At 37.8% G+C, this 18,315-nt stretch overlaps 1 protein-coding gene across 1 annotated transcript; it reads left to right on the forward strand.

Moving 5' to 3' along the window:
- The first annotated feature begins 9,828 nt into the window (after window positions 1-9,828).
- LOC104121668 (toMV resistance protein Tm-1(GCR237)-like) lies at window positions 9,829-11,291 on the forward strand. The gene is made up of 2 exons (XM_070194230.1): window positions 9,829-10,257; window positions 10,625-11,291. The coding sequence occupies exons 1-2, from the start codon at window positions 9,829-9,831 to the stop codon at window positions 10,817-10,819; spliced, it is 624 nt and encodes a 207-aa protein (XP_070050331.1). The 3' UTR covers window positions 10,820-11,291.
- The last annotated feature ends 7,024 nt before the right edge of the window (window positions 11,292-18,315 follow it).

Raw genomic sequence — 18,315 nt, forward strand, 5'->3', positions numbered from 1 at the left:
GAAGATTTATCTTTTGGGTTCTATTAAATTAGAATTTAGTGACCTAGAACATATGATGTTTTTATCCTTTTGTAAGTAAAAACTTTTAGAAGTATTTAGATTTTAGAAGGCTGTAAATATCTAGTACAACAACTTTATGTATTGACCTTTTGTGTGTATATATATATATATATATATAGTAATTTATATACATTTGTTAAAAATCTAAAAGCATATAGGAATTATGTATATAGCAACAATTCATAAGTTGTTGTTAAATTATTTCACGAAGTTTATATACAATAATTAATGGTGTTGACACAAAGTAACTTATTGCCACAATAACGCTTGTTGCTAAAATTCTTGATAACAAATTAACTAGTAACTCCCGCCATTTTTTTTGGAACAACTTATATTGTTGGAAAAATGATTGATTTGTCGCAACAATTATTGTTGTTGCTGAATATTTTTATAAACCACAATTATACGCCTTTATAACAACAAAATATAATTTATTACAACAAAAAGATTTGTTGCGTTAATTTAGCTTTTTGGCAACAACATTGGTTCTTGTTGCATAGTTTTTTCGTATCGGAATTTGCTACAACAACGTGCAAAAACTTATTTTTTGTTGCAAAAAGTATTTTTCGCAACGACAACCAACATATTACAACAAAAACATGTTATTGCAAATTTCGAAGTTTCTTGTAGTGAAGTCCATTTTATTATTTTCAAGCCCAAGGTCCATTTCATCTTAAGACCCACACTCATGCCATGACATGACTTATCCAATCAAATTCAAAGCCAACAAGGTGACGCCACGTGTTAAATGATGCGGCAATCTCAGTCCAAAATAATGACCAATCAAGAGTCATCAAGTGTTTAAAATTATATGTCTTGGCCAATCACAAGCAAGCTTATTATATAAGCTTGTGTGATACGTTTGATGACTCACATGAGCCAATCAGAATCAAGCAAGAGAGTTCGTATGTTGCTGGACTACAACTACAAATAGAGGGGTTACATAACTCTCTAAAGACATTCAGAGTTGGAGAAAAGCATTCCGCAATTGGTGAAGGCATCCCCAAACAGAGAGATCAATCATCAAGTGCATAGTTGTTCAACAAAGGAGTGGTCAATGGAGTTCTTTCACGATATCAATCCGTAACAACAAAGTACTGCTCGATGTTCTTGACGATTAAATACATCACAAGGAGGTCTGAATCGTCCTACATTCGAGAAAGACGCTTCTCAAGCCCTCGAATCACGGAGAATTTCAGAAAGGAGAATCAAGTAATACATAGATTTGTACTCACGACTATTTATCAATAAAATCTCTTTTTCTTTATATTTTTGTTGCAGTTTATTTTTCGTACTACAAAAGTGGGACCAGTTCTGCCCTTCATCTCTTCCTCTTGCAAGTTGAAAATTATGAACTTCAGATCTACTACTGCGATGGCCTTTCGGAAGTGCTATGATATTCCATGCAAGGATGTTACTACTTCATCTGTCGATCTCAGTCATGTTGGCCCAATCATTTAAAGCAAGTTCAAGGATAGTGGCTTGGATGAATCCGAATATTTCACCTCCTTAGATAGCAAAAAAGAGCAGATCTCACATGACGGCCGCAACCGCAGTCTCTGGGGCAATATCACGTTCTCGCTATTTGACGAACTTTCTTAAATAGCCTCCGACCTTGGAGGATTTGAGGATTTGGTGGATTCTCCATCTTTCACGAAAGTCAACGCCTTAATGACTGACGTAACTAACGTGGATGAAAAGTTTGCCATGATGGAACAAACTATAGAATTCTTGAAGAAATCTGTTAAAGGCAAATACCTTCAAATCTCTCAACTCGAACAAATTGGAGGCCATTGCACCTGGAAAGTCGAGCCACATTCCTACTTATTGACCTAGCTTCACCTCACAAAAAATGCTTGCCAACTTCAACATCTGAAAGGAAAACCAATCCACCTTGGTTGTGGTGTTATCCGTCCAACAATTGCAAGACATGATAACAAATATCATCAGAGCTCAGTATGGAGGACCATCACAAAGTTTATCATACTACTCTACGCCTTATACTAAGCGGATTGATTGTCTAACCATGCCAACTAATTATCAACCACCAAAGCTACATCAATTTTATGGCAAAGGAAACCCAATGCAACATATTGCCCACTTTGTCGAGACTTGTAGAAATGTTGGAACGTATGGTGACCTTTTGGTAAAACAGTTTGTTCGTTCACTGAAAGAGAAGGCATTTGACTAGTATATCGACTTGAAGCCCAAGTCTATTGATAGCTAGGAGCAACTTGAGAAGGAATTTCTCAATCGTTTTTACAGTACCCGAAGAACTATAAACATGATAGAGTTGACAGGCATCAAGCAAAGGGAAGTCGAGCCCGTGGTGGATTACATCAATCGTTGGAGAGTGTTAAGTTTGGACTACAAGGATCATCTTTTAGAAGTATATGTTATGGAGATGTATATTCAAGGAATGCACTAGGGCCTTTTGTACATCCTACAAGGGATCAAACCGCGACCTTTTGAAAAACTTGTAATGCGAGCACACGACATGGAGTTAAGCATCGCAAGTCATGTAAAGACATCTCCATTTGCTGATAAGAAGGAGTTCAAGAAAAGTGTTGCATCAAAGAACCAAACCAAAGAATTTATGGCGGTGAATGCAATAATTATAAATCTACTAATAATTGTAGTAATTATTATTTTGTATTATTTTTAATAAGAGATTAAATTAAAATTTTCTTCCCGTTTGTACTTAATATGAAAGTTTAATTTTTTTTATTAAGATTACTATATAAGAAGTTAAATTATATCTTTATATATATATTTTTTATTTCTTTAAATTATTGTTTATATTTTTGTGTTTAGTTTATCTTATCCATATAGCATATAGCATGACCATATGAATTATTATTCAGAAAATTTCTCATCTCAAAAAATAAATTAGTCTTATTATTTTATATATTTCTACATTGAAGTTCTATATTTATATATTTTTTCCTTTTTTATAATAGTTTCCTTAAAAATATATAGATATTTGATAATTTTAAACTCAAATTCAAAAAAAGTAACTAATTATTAACTAACTTAACTAATTTTGTCCTACAATTTGATACTTGTTGATTTTTTATCATAACACTTGACATCATCACGTTGATTTGCTTGTCCTATTTTATAGAGAATATAGATAGATATATTCATCCCTCATTCGCTTGCTAACTGCTCAACTGCTATTAGAATCTCTTTTATCATTGAAGTTAACAACGAACCTGCTCTTTCACTATCCTCGAAGAGATAAACTTCTAAAATCGATCAAAAAAATCTGAATTTCAACTCGATTGTCGCTTGGTTGAAGAAAATGGCAACTAGAGAGAGAATTTCTCTACAAGTTTTTTGTATTGGAACAGCTGATACTAAGCTCGACGAGCTCCGTTTTCTCGCCGAATCAGTTCGGTCCAATCTTAACTGTTTCTTCAATAACTCTTCGTTTTTTATTTTTGAGTATCGAATGCTCCGTCAAAACATTCTGCTATTCCTGGTCATGTAATTGAATAAGTCACTTCGCAGCAACCAATCCCTATCCCAGAAACTATTTAGGCTGAATATATGTGTAGACACCAAAAGTTGCTATGATTTTTCTTTTAGACACTTCAAGTAGGCTTTGTTCCAATTAAACACCTGTAGTAGGCCCAAACTGTACCAATCAGATATATTTCTCTGATATGGTTGATAGCGTGAGTTGTACCACGTAGAATGCTCTTTAGCTTGATGTTCCTTACTGTAGTTTGCTAAAAGATGAACCACAATTGGTAGATTTTTCAAGTGAAACTACAATGATTAAGAGATAAAAGTGTGTATGAACATACATTTATGCGTTGAAGATATTCCTAGAACATCAGTAGAGTAGATGACAATAAACACGAGCATTATATAGGTGCAACTCACGTTATCAACCATGTTAGTGAAATGTGTCTGATTGGTACACTTTGGACCTACTATAGGTGTTCAATCGGAACAAGGCTTACTTGAATTGTCTAAATGAAAGAACATGGCAAGTTTAGGGGTTACACAAATGTCTAAGACTTATTCTTAGACTACTAAGTTTCAAAAATATTTATTTCCTTCACTCTATGCTTAGTCAAATACTTTTACATGAATTGGGATGAAGGAAGTAAATGATTAAGTATGTGGTATAAGTGAGAAATATAAAGTCTTTTGGTGTTGCCGCATTGAGAACACTTAGGAGTATTTTCCTCATAGCTTCTGCACTGCAAATAGAGAAACTATTATAGTTTCACTATGCATTTTACCATTCTTGAGACATTAACAAAAGGATTTAAGTTATCTATGCAGGAGGAACAGGTCATAAGGCAAATACTACAGGATGTCTTCTTGAAAGGATCTATGAAGCCTAGATTAGCTAAAAGATTAGAGGAGTTGGATTTCTATCTTTAATATAAGTCTGAACTTGGTACATTGAAGTGCTATTGGTAGGAGGTTAGAGTGCTTAGAGTGTTATCTCTGTAATTGGGCTGCTGCCCAATTCCAGTTTCTTTTTTTTTTTTTTTTTTAGGTTTGAGCTGTACAAAGTTATTTGGTAATTAAAAAAATTATTTACACAATAAGTGTAGTTTGACTTGTTTTAGCAGAGCACACACTTACTATAGACAATAAACATTTATGGGTTGCTTAGGCCCGTATAGTCCATAGCTCCTCTTTGGAAAGAAGTTCATGTTGACTTTTGGGAAAGGGGAAATGGCTGCTGTTATGTACTGATCAGGAGAAACTTTCAGTTGGGAGCCATTCTTTTGCAGTTATAGGAGACATTGTTGTTACGTTTTTCAGTTATGAGCCATTATAGTTGGCTTTTTATGTTGTTCGTCGCGCAAAAATTCTTTGCACTACTAGGGTATAATTAACCCCTAAGAGAACTACATTTTATATATAAGTAAGCTAATAACCGTCAAGAGCAAAAGTTATAATATCAATTGTTTCCGGTGGTTAGAACTGAATTTATATTGGAATTGGTGGGAAGCGTGTCAGGCTAATAGAAGGGAAGAAATATTTAAAAGAGAAGCAATAAATTACACAAGACAAGATAAGACAAGATAAAATTTACGTGGTTCAGCAATTTTTGCCTACTCTATGGCCACACAAAGAATAACTCTTTATTAATTTAAGAGAAAGAAGAGGTTGATGATGATCTCCAAATAAAATGGCAAACCCCTTTTATAGGCATTTTAATGCACTGCTGACGTAATCACTTACGTCATAAGAAAAGAATTCAAAGATGAATTCTTCCGCCTACCATTTTGTTTCATATTACTTTTTCTCCTCTCTTTGACTTTTCATTCTTTTGTTTTGTCTACTTTTCTTTCTTTCACATACAACAAGGTTTTCCCCATCAATCTCCCCCTCAAAACCTATATTACATCAAGAAAGATATTAAAAACGATTTACCATTTTCTGGTGGCGCCTTCACATTATTAGTCTTGAAGGCTAACTGAGGCAGTACACAACATCAGTTTGTCAACATCGACAACTTTGGTCAACATATCTGACGGGTTCTTTGATCCTGGTATCTTCCGTAGGGAAAGAGTTTCTTCATTTATCAACTCTCGGATATGATGACACCTCAACAGGATATGCTTCGATCTTGCATGAAACACTGGATTCTTGGCAAGATGTATTGCACTCTGGCTATCGCTGAAAAGCTCACAATTGTCCTACTCTTTACCTAGCTCTTTAAGAAAATTCTTGAGCCAAATCATCTCTTTTCCAGCTTCTGAGATTGTCATGTACTCTGCTTCAGTGGTAGACAGAGAAACACTTTTCTAAGGTCTGGACATTCAGCTAACATCAGTACCACCCAAGGTGAACACGTAGCATGTGGTACTTTTTCGACTATCCAGATCGCCACCTAAATTTGAATCAACAAAACTTTGTAAGATAATATTGCTCTTTTTAAAACAAAGTGTCATACCTGATGTGCCTTTGAGATACTGCAATATCCATTTTACACCTTCCCAATGCTCCTTTCCTAGATCTGACATGTATCTACTGACAACTCCAATTGTACGGGCTATGTCAGGTCTAGTGCAAATAATAACATACATCAAACTTCCTATTGCTGAAACATATGGAACTTTGGACATGTACTTCCTTTCTTCATCTGTCTTAGGTGATTGCTCCTTCGACAGATTAAGATGGCTTCTGAGTGGAGTGCTTCAGGTCTTTGCATCATGAAGACTGAACCTGCTTAGTACATTTTGTATGTACTTTTCTTGAAACAACTTTAAATTTCCTTCAGACATGTTTTTACTAATCCTCATCCCAAGCATTTGCTTAGCTGGTCCCAAGTCTTTTATTTCAAACTCCCCCGCCAGTTGTTGCTTAACCCTGTTGATCTCTTTTATGCTAGATCCTGCAATTAGCATATCATCAACGTACAACAGTAAAATGATATAGGATTCATCAAGATTTTTGATATAACAGCAATGGTCCTTCTCACATCGCATGAAACCATTGTTATGCATGAATCCATCAAATTTCTTGTACCATTGTCGGGAAGCTTGTTTCAAACCATACAAACTTTTCTTGGACTTACACACAAAGTTTTCTTTACTAGAAACTTAAAAATCTTCAGGTTGCTTCATGTAAATGTCTTCTTCAAGGTCACCATGCAAGAAAGCAGTTTTAACATCTAGCTACTCCAAATACAAATTTTCTGCAGCAACGATACTTAACACCAACCTGATAGTAGTTAATTTGACTACAGGAGAGAAGATCTCGGTGTAGTCAATTCCTTCCTTCTGCTGAAAGCCTTTTACTACTAAAAGTGTTTTGTATGTCTTCTTACCATCATGCTTTTCCTTGACCCTGTACACCCACTTATTTTGTAATGACTTCTTTCCTTTTGGTAACTCTGTAAGTATCCATATTTTATTCTTTTGAAGAGAATCCATCTCTTCTTTCATGGCTAGCTTCCACTTATAAGAGTTTATCACCTGCATTGCTTTAACAAAATATTCTGGTTCTCCAGCATCAGTCAGAAGTAAATAGTGGAGAGAGAGTTAACATATTTGGAGCATTCGTAACTCTTTTAGATCTCCTTAATGTAGGTTCAGGAGTAACTGATCCCGAATTTGATTCAAGTCCTGACTCCAGATTTGGTTCTGCATTTAATTCTATCTCTGGTTCTGGTTCTGATCCATATTCGACTTCTGGTTCTTCATCTTCAATTTCATAGTCAGTTGTAATCCCCCTAGCCACTTCATTTTCTGAGATTTCTTCTAACTCAACAGCTTCAGATGCCTGTTTGTTGGTGCTGGTTGGTTCTACTTTAAACTTGTCCTTGTATATCACATTTTCAGTAAATGTGACATTCATGTGTCTTAAATTGATAACCAAAATTATCGTCACCATAGCCATTAAAGAAACATTTCTTGGCTTTAGGATCAAGCTTATCTCTATCATTAGAGTTTACATGCACATAAGCAACACAACCAAAAAATTTCAGATGTGAGAGAGTTACCTCCTTTCCTCTCCATACCTCCTCAGGAATTTCAAAATCCAACGGTACAGAAGGTCCCCTGTTTATAAGGTAAGCTGTTATGTTAACAGCCTCGGCCCAAAAATACTTCGGCAATCCAGAATGTATTCTCATACTTATGGCTCGTTCATTCAGGGTTCTGTTCATCCTCTCAGCAATGCCATTTTGTTTCGGTGTTCCAGGAACTGACTTGATCATTCTGATCCCATCCTTAGAGCAGAATGCTTTAAACTCTTGACAATCATGCTTTCCTCCATTGTCAGACTTCATACATTTTAACTTTAGACTCGTGTGATTTTCAACTTCATCTTTTCATATTTTAAAGGTAACAAACACATCAGATTTATTTTTCAGAAAATAAACCCATACCTTTCTTGTGAAATCATCAATGAAGGTGACATAATAGTGTGAGCCTCCCAGAGAAGTTACTGGAGTTGGTCCCCACATATCTGTATGCACTAGTTTCAGTTTCTCTTTCTTTGGCGTCCTTCCCGCCTTTGAGAAACTAACTCTCTTTTTTTTTCCGTAAATGTAATCTTCGCACAAACCTAATTCAACATGCTTTAGGTTTGAAAACTTTTCTTTGGATGCCAAAAACTTTATTCCGTTCTCATTCATATGCCCGAGCCTCCGGTGCCACAGTGTTGTATCACGACCATGATCAACTGTTGCTATAGTATCTAATTTCTTTTGGTTATTTTCCATGATCCATTACCGAATACTGTTGTGTATCCTTCACTGTCAATCTGACCCATAGATATTAGATTTTTCTTGAGGCTAAGAACATGCCGAACATTTTTCAATTTTCATAGCGTCCTTTGTGAAGTCTTTATATGAATTTCACCTTTCCCGACAATATCCAAAAGTCCGTCGTCTGCTAGATAAACCTTCCTGAATTTTTCAGCAATATAATTATGCAATAATTCTTTGCATGTGGTAGAGTGAAAGGATGCTCCTGAGTCCAGAATCCAATATTCGACTAGACTATCTGCACAACAAATTAGTGCATCACCGACTTTTTCAGCAATTGCATTTGCTGAATTATCATCCTTGTATTGGTCGTTCTTCTTCTTCTTTGGCTCTCTACATTGACTACTGTAGTGACTCTTTTTATCGCAATTCCAATAAGTAATGTCTTTGCGGTTTTAGAATTGCCCTCTTCTCCTTGACTTTGATCTGCCACGACCATGACTTTGTCCTCTTTGACTGCTTCTCCCCCTGTTTTCGGTATTAAAAGCAGATCCTGGGGAATCACTTGATTCTCTCCGGCGAATATCTTCGCTTAGATTCAAGTCTCTAATATCATCCAATTTGAGTTTGGTACTTCCTGATAAACTGCTAATTACAGTTACTGTTGCATACCAACTCTCCGGTAGAGATGATAGTATAATCAACGCCCTAACTTCGTCATCAAATATTATATTAACAGAACTCAACTGAGTTAATATTATATTAAAGTCATTGATATGTTCCGTAACAGATCTACCTTCTGCCATCTTTAAGTTGAACAATCGATGTATCAAATAGACTTTATTTGAAGCAGATGGCTTCTCGTACATATTTGATAACGCTTTCATCAGGCCTGCAGTGGTCTTCTCGTTAATGATGTTAAACGCCACATTTCGTGTTAGCGTCAAACGAATCACATCAAGAGCTTGGCGATCTAATAGATCCCAATCCATTTGGCCATATTCTCTAGTGTTACCCCGGTCAGAGGGAAGTGTAATTTTTTCTGGTACAAATAGTCCTCTATTTATATTTTTCAGAATCCAAAATCTTTGCCATTGAACTTGTCAATATTCACTTTTCCTTCTTCCGACGTCATTTTGCACGCACACAAAAATTATGTGAATAGTGCCTTACCATTTGTGAATAGTACTTTACTATTTATGAATAGTACTTCAGTATTGTGAATAATGAACAATAATCTTGCACTAATTTTGTGAATAGTAAATTGCACCAATACTATATTTTTTCTGCCAGAATTATGTTGCATGTGCTTTTATATCAGTTGTTGGGAAGCGTGTCAGGCTAATAGAAGAGAAAAAATATTTAAAAGAGAAAAATAATAAATTGCACAAGACAAGACAAGATTTACGTGGTTCGATAATTTTTGCTTACTCCACGACCACACAAAGAATAACTCTTTATTAATTTAAGAGAAAGAAGAGGTTGGGGATGATCTGCAAATGAAAAGGTAGACCTCTTTTAATAGGCATTTGAATGTCCTGCCGACGTAATCACTTACGTCATAAGAAAAGAATTCAAAGATGAATTCTTCCGCCTATTTCATACTACTTTTTCTTCTCTCTTTGACTTTTCATTCTTTTGTTTTGTCTACTTTTCTTTCTTTTACGGCAAGGTTTGCTCTCGTCAGGAACATCAGACTTGGTATTGTTTCCTTCCGACGGGCTTCCGTTGTATATATTTGTGGGATTAACAATGTTAGTAAGATTGTTCTATCTAATGCCGGTGCAGCATTTGCTGGAATGATAATTGGAAGGCGTGAAAGATCAAAGGAGTACATCAACACTAATGAAAAGTTTACAGTTGGTATAACGATGTATGGGGTTACAACTCCTTGTGTTAATGCTGTAACAGAAAGATTAGCTAAAGAAGGATATGAAACTTCGGTTTTCCACGCCACTGGTGTCGGAGGCAGCGCAATGGAGGAACTCGTTAGAGGAGGTCTTATACAGGTAATCCTGTCGCTCTATCACCACTCATGGTGTCAGTTGTATATAAATTAGGGAAGGGTAATCATATTTCCTATTTTCCCTTATAATGAACTTTAAAGTCTTAAAATTGAAACTTCTGCAGACCAATAAGTCCTCTTTCTCCTAACAATCCTTAAAAAGTACTACGTAGATACCATTAATATTATGTAGGAACCAGGAAAATTCATCTCGAAGAAGGTGGACACTTACATTTCGTTCACTGAAATGGCTTGTCAATTGTTACTGCTATCTGTGCGACTTTGAAAAGGAAAAATTACTGAAGTAGTATTACATTATCTCTGTTTCTGGAACACAATTAATATCCTATATCTTATTTATCTTATTTTAGGGTGTGTTGGATATTACGACAACTGAGGTTGCAGATTACATAGTTGGAGGGATTATGGCAAGTGATTTTTCCCAATTTGATGCAATATTAGAGAAGAAGATTCCTTTGGTTCTGAGTGCGGGAGCATTGGATATGGTCACTTTTGGTCCTAAAAATACCATATCTCCTGACTTTAAGCAAAGGAAGATTCATTAACATAACGCACAGGTGATTTATATTCCTGACTCTGTCAATATTCATCTTTCTATTTTCTCATTGTATGGCTCTGATTGAATTCATGGACATGTTCCCTCAGGGATGAGGATCAGTTCTTCTTGTTCAGTTCTCCCTGTCAGGTTTTCCTGAGTAGAAGGACCTATTCCATCACCTGTTCCTTCCTTTGGTGCAGCTTCAGTCTAGGATGTGGTTTCATTTGAGTTTCTAACTAGCCCAATTGCTTCATATTTATGTTCCTGTCTCTCATAAAGAATGTTAGTTTCATCAAAAACTATATGTACACATTCTTCTACACACATAGTTCTTTTGTTATAAAATCTTGTAAGCTTTACTATGTGAAGAATATCCCAAGAATACTCCCTCATCACTTCTGGGATCAAACTTACCTAGGGAGTCTTTACCATTATTGTGCACATAGCACTTGCATCCAAATGTCCTAAGATGGGATATGCTTGGCTTTCTCCCTTTAAGTAACTCATAGGGAGTCTTCTCTACAAGAGGTCTAGTCATGCACCTATTTATGATATAACATGCAGTGTTCACAGCTTCTGCCCAGAAACTATGGGGCAGTTTACTAGAAAGAAGTATAGTCCTAGCCATATCTTCAAGTGTCATATTATTTCTTTCAACTGCTCCATTTTGTTGTGGAGTCCCAGGAGCAGAAAAGTTATGAACTATGCCATGTTCATCACAAAATTCAGCAAATTTAGCATTCTCAAATTCAGTACCATGATCAGACCTAATTGATGCAAGTTGATTACCTAGTTGTTTATGACTTTTTCTAACAAACGAAGTGAACATGTCGAATACTTCATTTTTAGATGTTAAAAATAATGTCCAAGTAAACCTAGAGTAATCATCAACAATCACCATTACATATCTCTTATCACCTCTGCTTAATGTTCATTTGGTCCACAAAGATCCATATGGACCAGTTCCATCGTCTTGGTGGTGCTTACCACTTTTTTGCTTTTAAAAGAGGATCTTACCTGCTTCCCCCTTGCACAGACCTCACAAACCTTATCTTCCTTGAACTTAATGTTAGGCAGTCCTATCACTAAGTCCTTGGAGACAAGTTTGTTGAGTTGACTTAGACTGGCATGTCCAAGTTTCTTGTGCCAAATGAGGGGATCATTATCCAACACACTTAAGCAAGTGAGTTCATTTTCTGAAAGTGTGGACAGATCTACAACATATATGTTGTTCACTCTTTTTCCCTGCAAAACTATCTTGTCAGTGGTAAGATTAATCACAAAGCATTTGGTAGATGTGAATGCTTCCATGTTACCTCTATCACACAGCTGTGATACACTTATTAGACTGTACTTTAGTCCATCTATCAAGTAGACGTTCTCAATAGAATGAGAATCATTCTTTCCTACCTTTCCAACCCCAATGATCTCACCTTTCCTCTCATATTCAAAAGAGACATTACATCCTTTAAGGTCCTCAAGTGAAAGGAACTGCTTCTTGTTTCCTGTCATGTGCTTTGAGCAGCCACTATCCATGTACCATATTTGACTGCTCTCCTTCACTTGGACCTCAGTTTCCTCATCAGATTCTCCAATGGCCATAAGTGCTTGTTCATCCCCATAATCATCATCTGAGCTTTCTCACTAAGCAGCGACCATAGCCTTGGTTGATCCTTTGCTCTTCTTGGATTGAACCTGTTCCTTCTTCATGTTCCTTCGTTCAGCTCTTTCCTTCTTCCATTCAATTTCCCATTGGGGATAGATTTTTGATGTGGTGATCAATCTTTTCCACACTTATAGCATCCATCATTGTTTTGCTTCTCAGGAACTTTTGATTTACTATAGCTTCCACTTCTTGAAGAACCCTTTCCTCTCCTCAAGTATTTCTTGAAATCCTTAGTGATAATAGCCATTTCATCATCTTCAAGATCAGAACCTTCAGTGATTCTGAGTGCCAGGCTCCTTTCCTTCTTTGGTACATCCATTTTCATGGTTTGTCTCCTAAGTTCATAAGCAGTGAGATTTCCAATTAATTCATCCAGTGGGAGGGTTGCAATGTTCTTTGATTCCTGAATGACAGTAATTTTGCTCTCCCAAGTAACACGCAGAACCCTTGTTAATATTTTCTCGACTCTATATTCTTCAGAAATAATTCTTCCAAGAGACTTTAGTTCATTTGTCAATGTAGTGAACCTTGTGTACATCTCTTGAATGATTTCTCCTTCCTTCATAGTAAAGTTCTCATATTGAGAATACAGTAGAGTTCCTCTGGACCTTTTCACCTGATGTGTTCCTTCGTGAGCCACTTGCAAAGTGTCCCAGATTTCCTTGGCAGTGGTACAACTTTGGATTCTGCTATACTCATCTGGACCAAGTCCACAAACAAGTCACTTCTTGGCTTTGGCATTCTTCTCCCATTTCTTCAAGTCATCAGCTGTGCAATCTGCTCTTGTCTTTGATACCTCTACTCCTTCAGCATTTATCTTCATGGTAGCTAGTGGGCTATTGAGCAGTAGCATTATCTAAAAAGTTAATGTTGGAATACCGACCAGTCACACTCTTACAATTATACGGTCTAGTAACAAAGTAGCATTGTTTGATCATCATCTTGCACAATTTACAACAAGTAGACAGCTAAACATTTTGGGGCGTAATTTTTTTGTTATTAAGAGATATTTTGCCTCAGTTTTGAAAATTTACTGAATTATGTTGTGTCTGGACTGCAGAATTAAGCATATGATTTTCAATTTGATAAACTAATGATCAAACAAGTACTTGAGGTGTTCCTTTTAAGTTATAATTTACAGAATGCTTATTGTTGGAGATGTCGTTAATGTGTACCACAGTAGGTGAGAATAAGAAATTTGCTGCAATTATAGCAGAAAAGCTGAACAAGGCGTCATCAAGTGTATGTGTTTGCTTGCGAGAGAAAGGTGTCTCTGCAGTGGATGTACCGGGCAAAGTCTTTTATGATTCCGAGACAACTAGTTGTCTTATACATGGGCTACAAATGCTTGTTGGAAATAGTTAAACATCGTTAGGTACCACAGTTACTTATAAGGAAGAGGATTAGCAGTCTATAAAGCTACATTCCACTGCTAAACTCAACTCAGAACATTGAAATGTTTGTTCATTGATAGGTTAAGGTCTGCCCTTACCGTATTAACGATGTGGAGTTTGCAAATGCTTTAGTTGATTCATTCTTGGAAATCTCTCCAAAATCTAGACGTGTTGAATATCAGCAATCCAAGACATTCAGAAAGATAATGCTGTTCTTCGGAAATATTCGCCATGCAACAGAACAACCTTTTCCAGTGTCAACGACTTTCCAAAAGCAAAACCAGGTGAGGAATCTTCCTAAACTTCAAGGCTGATAATTGCTATCACAATGTCAAGGTAAATACATAACCGAGCAGCTTCCAATATATGATTACTGAATTACAATTGATATTATCTCGGGAATTATCTGCTTATAAATGGATTGTTGGGCTAGTTTGAAATACCATCATGGATTCTTGTCCTTTTTTCTCATCGTAATCATCTCTATTATTGTTCGGTGAACGTGTATACGGTCGAAATCGAGCTCGCCAACAACTTGGTAGACTAGGCTTGGAACGTGGCAACCAAGGACTGAATATCAACCTCGAGTCCCACCGAACTAGAACCCGAGGTTAGAACGCCTGCCTTCGAGGAGCAGTGAGTTCGGTGTTGACCTTAGCCTCGAACGAGCTCAGAGAAACATTGTTGAGATAACTAACAAAAGATCGAAATATCCGTGACCGGTCGGATATTGCGGCGGGAATCTCGGCACGTATCATTAAGGAATCGGCAATTAGCGAATCAAGCGATCTTTACCTTTTATGAAAATGTACCTAGAGTAGGATTCCTCTACTATAAAAAGGGGGTCTAATAATTCATTCAACACATTGTAACGTGCATCACAAAGCAAGTTACTATTATTCTCTTTAAGTTCTTATTATAAATACTTTTGGCTCAAGGGTGGCTAATCTTCCAAGGCTAAAACTGTTCAACTTGTGCGGTCAATATTTACTTTTCCATTACTTATTTCAATTGTAATCTGATTTATCATTTTGTATCAAGTTAGATCACGTATCCTTAAAACTACCTACAAATTCAATTGTTATCCGATTTTGAGGGTAAACAGTTTGGCGCCCACCGTGGGGCTAAGGATAATAGTGGTTATTTGATACAAATTTCCATAACACATACTGCTTTACACTTGTTCTTTGAAGTGTCTCTACTTTCAGGTTAAAACTCGAAATGTCGAACTCTCAATCAGCACCCTTACATGTTGATAACGAGTCCGGTTATCACGATGAAAATAGCAACAATACCTCCCGTTTATCCCGTAGGAATTCCAGTCGCGGACCCAATTGACGCTAATTCACATGTGGCTATTGACGCAAATTTGCCTACTGACCCCGAGAATAGCATCTGTGGTGGATCTCGATCGGAAACTCAAAATACATAAAACATTAGAGGGGACGGGATCAGTTTACGGTTGATCTTCGAAATGCTGCAGGCACAATAGGCGGTGATAGCTCAGTTACAGAACCAAACCCATGCACCGAGTAGAGTTGAACCCGATCTACGTATCGATGGCTAACCCCGAGATCGTAAAGATGCTCGAAGAGCTAACCAAACGGTGGAAACCTACCATTCTAGGGTAGACCAAATCCTAGGAGCACCTCCAATATTGAAAGGCCTGGATTCCAAAAAGTTCGTGCAAAAACATTTTCCTCCGAGCGCGGCTCCAAAGCCAATCCCTAAGAAATTCTATATGCCCGAGATTACCAATTATAACTGAACGACCTACCCGAATGAGCATGTAACCTCTTACATATGTGCCATCAAAGGGAACGACTTGGAGGATGCCGAGATCGAGTTTGTCCTGTTGAGGAAGTTTGGAGAGACCCTATCAAAAGGGGTTATGATATGGTATCATAACTTGCCTCTCAATTCTATTGACTCATTTGCTATACTTGCGGATTCTTTCGTGAAAGCACACGCCGGGGCCATTAAGGTCGAAACCAGGAAATCAGACATTTTCAAAGTAAAACAGAAGAATAACGAGATGCTCAGAGAGTTCGTGTCCCGATTTCAAATGGAACGAATGGATCTGCCTCTGGTGCTGATGATTTGTCCATTCAGGCTTTCACCCAAGGGATTAATGTTCGAAGCTCGGTGGCTTCACAACAGTTGAAACAAAACTTGATAAACTATTCGGTCGTTACTTGGGCCGACGTGCATAACCGGTATCAATCGAAAATCAGAGTAGAAGATGATCAACTCGGGGCCCCTTCGGGGTCTGTTTATCCAATCAGAACCATCGACAGATTCAAGAGAGACATCATTCGTGAACCAAGGCCAAACAGGGATCGGTATCAACCGTATAATGGAGATTGAAGAAGCAGTGGGTCCGGGCAGAACTCTATAAGGAATGAAAGGAGAAGAGATCGAGGTCAGAGCAACCGAGGACTCATGAGCAGGAACGACTTCGACAAGATCATCGGGCCTAAAAAGGCACCGAGGTTATCAGAATACAACTTTAGCGTCGATGCTTCCGCCATTGTATCAGCTATTAGACGCATCAAAGATACCAAATGGCCTCGACCTCTACAATTCGATCCAACCCAAAGGGATCCTAACCAGATGTGTAAATATCACAGCACTCACGACCACAGAAAGGAGGATCAACCGCAGTTGAGAGATGAAGTAGCCCAACTATTCAACAACCAGCATCTTCGAGAATTCCTGAGCGACCGAGCAAAGAATCATTTCGGAAATAGGGATTCTAGCAAACAGACCAAACAAGAGGAACCTCAACACGTCATTAACATGATTATCAGTGGGGTCGATGCCCCTCAGGGGCCGATGATGAAGCGCACCAAAGTATCCATCACGAGGGAAAAATGGACTCGAGATTACATACCAGAAGGGACCTTGTCTTTCAATGACGAGGACGCGAAAGGGATCATACGGCCCCACAATGATACACTGGTAATATATGTACTCGTAAATAAAGTTTGAGTTAAACGTGTGTTAATTGATCCAGGTATCTCGGCCAACATCATCCGATCGAGGGTCGTAGAGCAGCTCAATCTACAAGACCAAATCATGCCTGCAGTTCGAGTTCTAAATGGATTCAACATGGCATGTGAAACCACTAAGGGTGAGATAACATTACTGGTGAACATTACTGGTGAACACCGCCGGAACCATCCAGGAAGCTAAGTTTTATGTGATCGAAGGATACATGAGGTACAACGCTTTGTTCGGGAGGCCGTGGATTCGCAACATGAAAGCAGTGCCCTCGACACTGCACCAGGTACTGAAATTCCCAACACCTGGCAGAGTCAAAATAGTGTATGGGGAACAACTGGCCACTAAGGAAATGCTCGCGGTCGATGAAGTGATACCGACATCCGCAATCTTAACTGAGCTATATCCGAACCAGATGGTCAAAAATTGGGCCAAGTAGCAATCACTGATGCCAACCTCGACAGAATCAGAGGAACAAGGGGTAGACGAGGATGATGATTACGGGGTCCCCAAATCTTTTATAGCCCCTGATGATTCCGACGCCACTAAATCGATGGTCGAGGAGTTTGAATAAGTTGTATTGAGTAAACACTTGCTTGATCGAAAGGTATACCTGGGTACGGGATTAAGCCCCGAGCTCAGGAAAAAACTCATTCAATTTCTTATGACTAACGAAGATTGTTTCGCTTGGTCCCACCTTGACATGACAGGGATACCACCGGAGATAACCACTCACAAGCTAATCCTGGATCCGAAGTTCCATCCGGTTAAGCAGAAGAGGGGACCCCATTCCGAGGTCAAACACTCTTTCATCAAATATGGGGTATCTAAACTTCTTAAAATAAGATCTATTCAGGAGGTTAAATACCTGGATTGGTTAGCGAACGTAGTGGTAGTCCCTAAAAGGGGGAATAAATTAAGAATGTGTGTAGACTATAAGAATTTGAATAAGGCATATCCTAAAGACTCCTTCCCTTTGCCCAACATCGATCGTATGATCGATGCCACGGCCGGCCACGAGATCCTCAATTTTCTCGATGCCTACTCCGGGTACAACCAAATACGGATGGACCCGGGTTATCAGGAAAAAACCTCCTTCATCACTAAATACGGCACATACTGCTATAACGTGATGTCTTTCGGATTAAAAATTATTGGTGCCACTTACCAACGCCTAGTAAACCATAAGCTCGAGAAACAAATAGGAAAATCAATGGAAATTTACATTGATGATATGTTGGTTAAGTCCTTGCGAGCAGAGGACCATTTAAAATATTTGCAAGAAACCTTCAACATATTGAAGCGATACAATATGAAGTTGAACCCGGAGAAATGTGCATTTGCAGTTGGGTCATGTAAATTCCTCGAATTCATGGTATCCAACCGGGGTATCAAGATAAACCCCTACAAAATCAAAGCAATTGAAGATATCACGGTTGT

This window comes from Nicotiana tomentosiformis, chromosome 2 (assembly GCF_000390325.3).
Source record: "Nicotiana tomentosiformis chromosome 2, ASM39032v3, whole genome shotgun sequence".
NCBI lineage: Eukaryota > Viridiplantae > Streptophyta > Magnoliopsida > Solanales > Solanaceae > Nicotiana > Nicotiana tomentosiformis.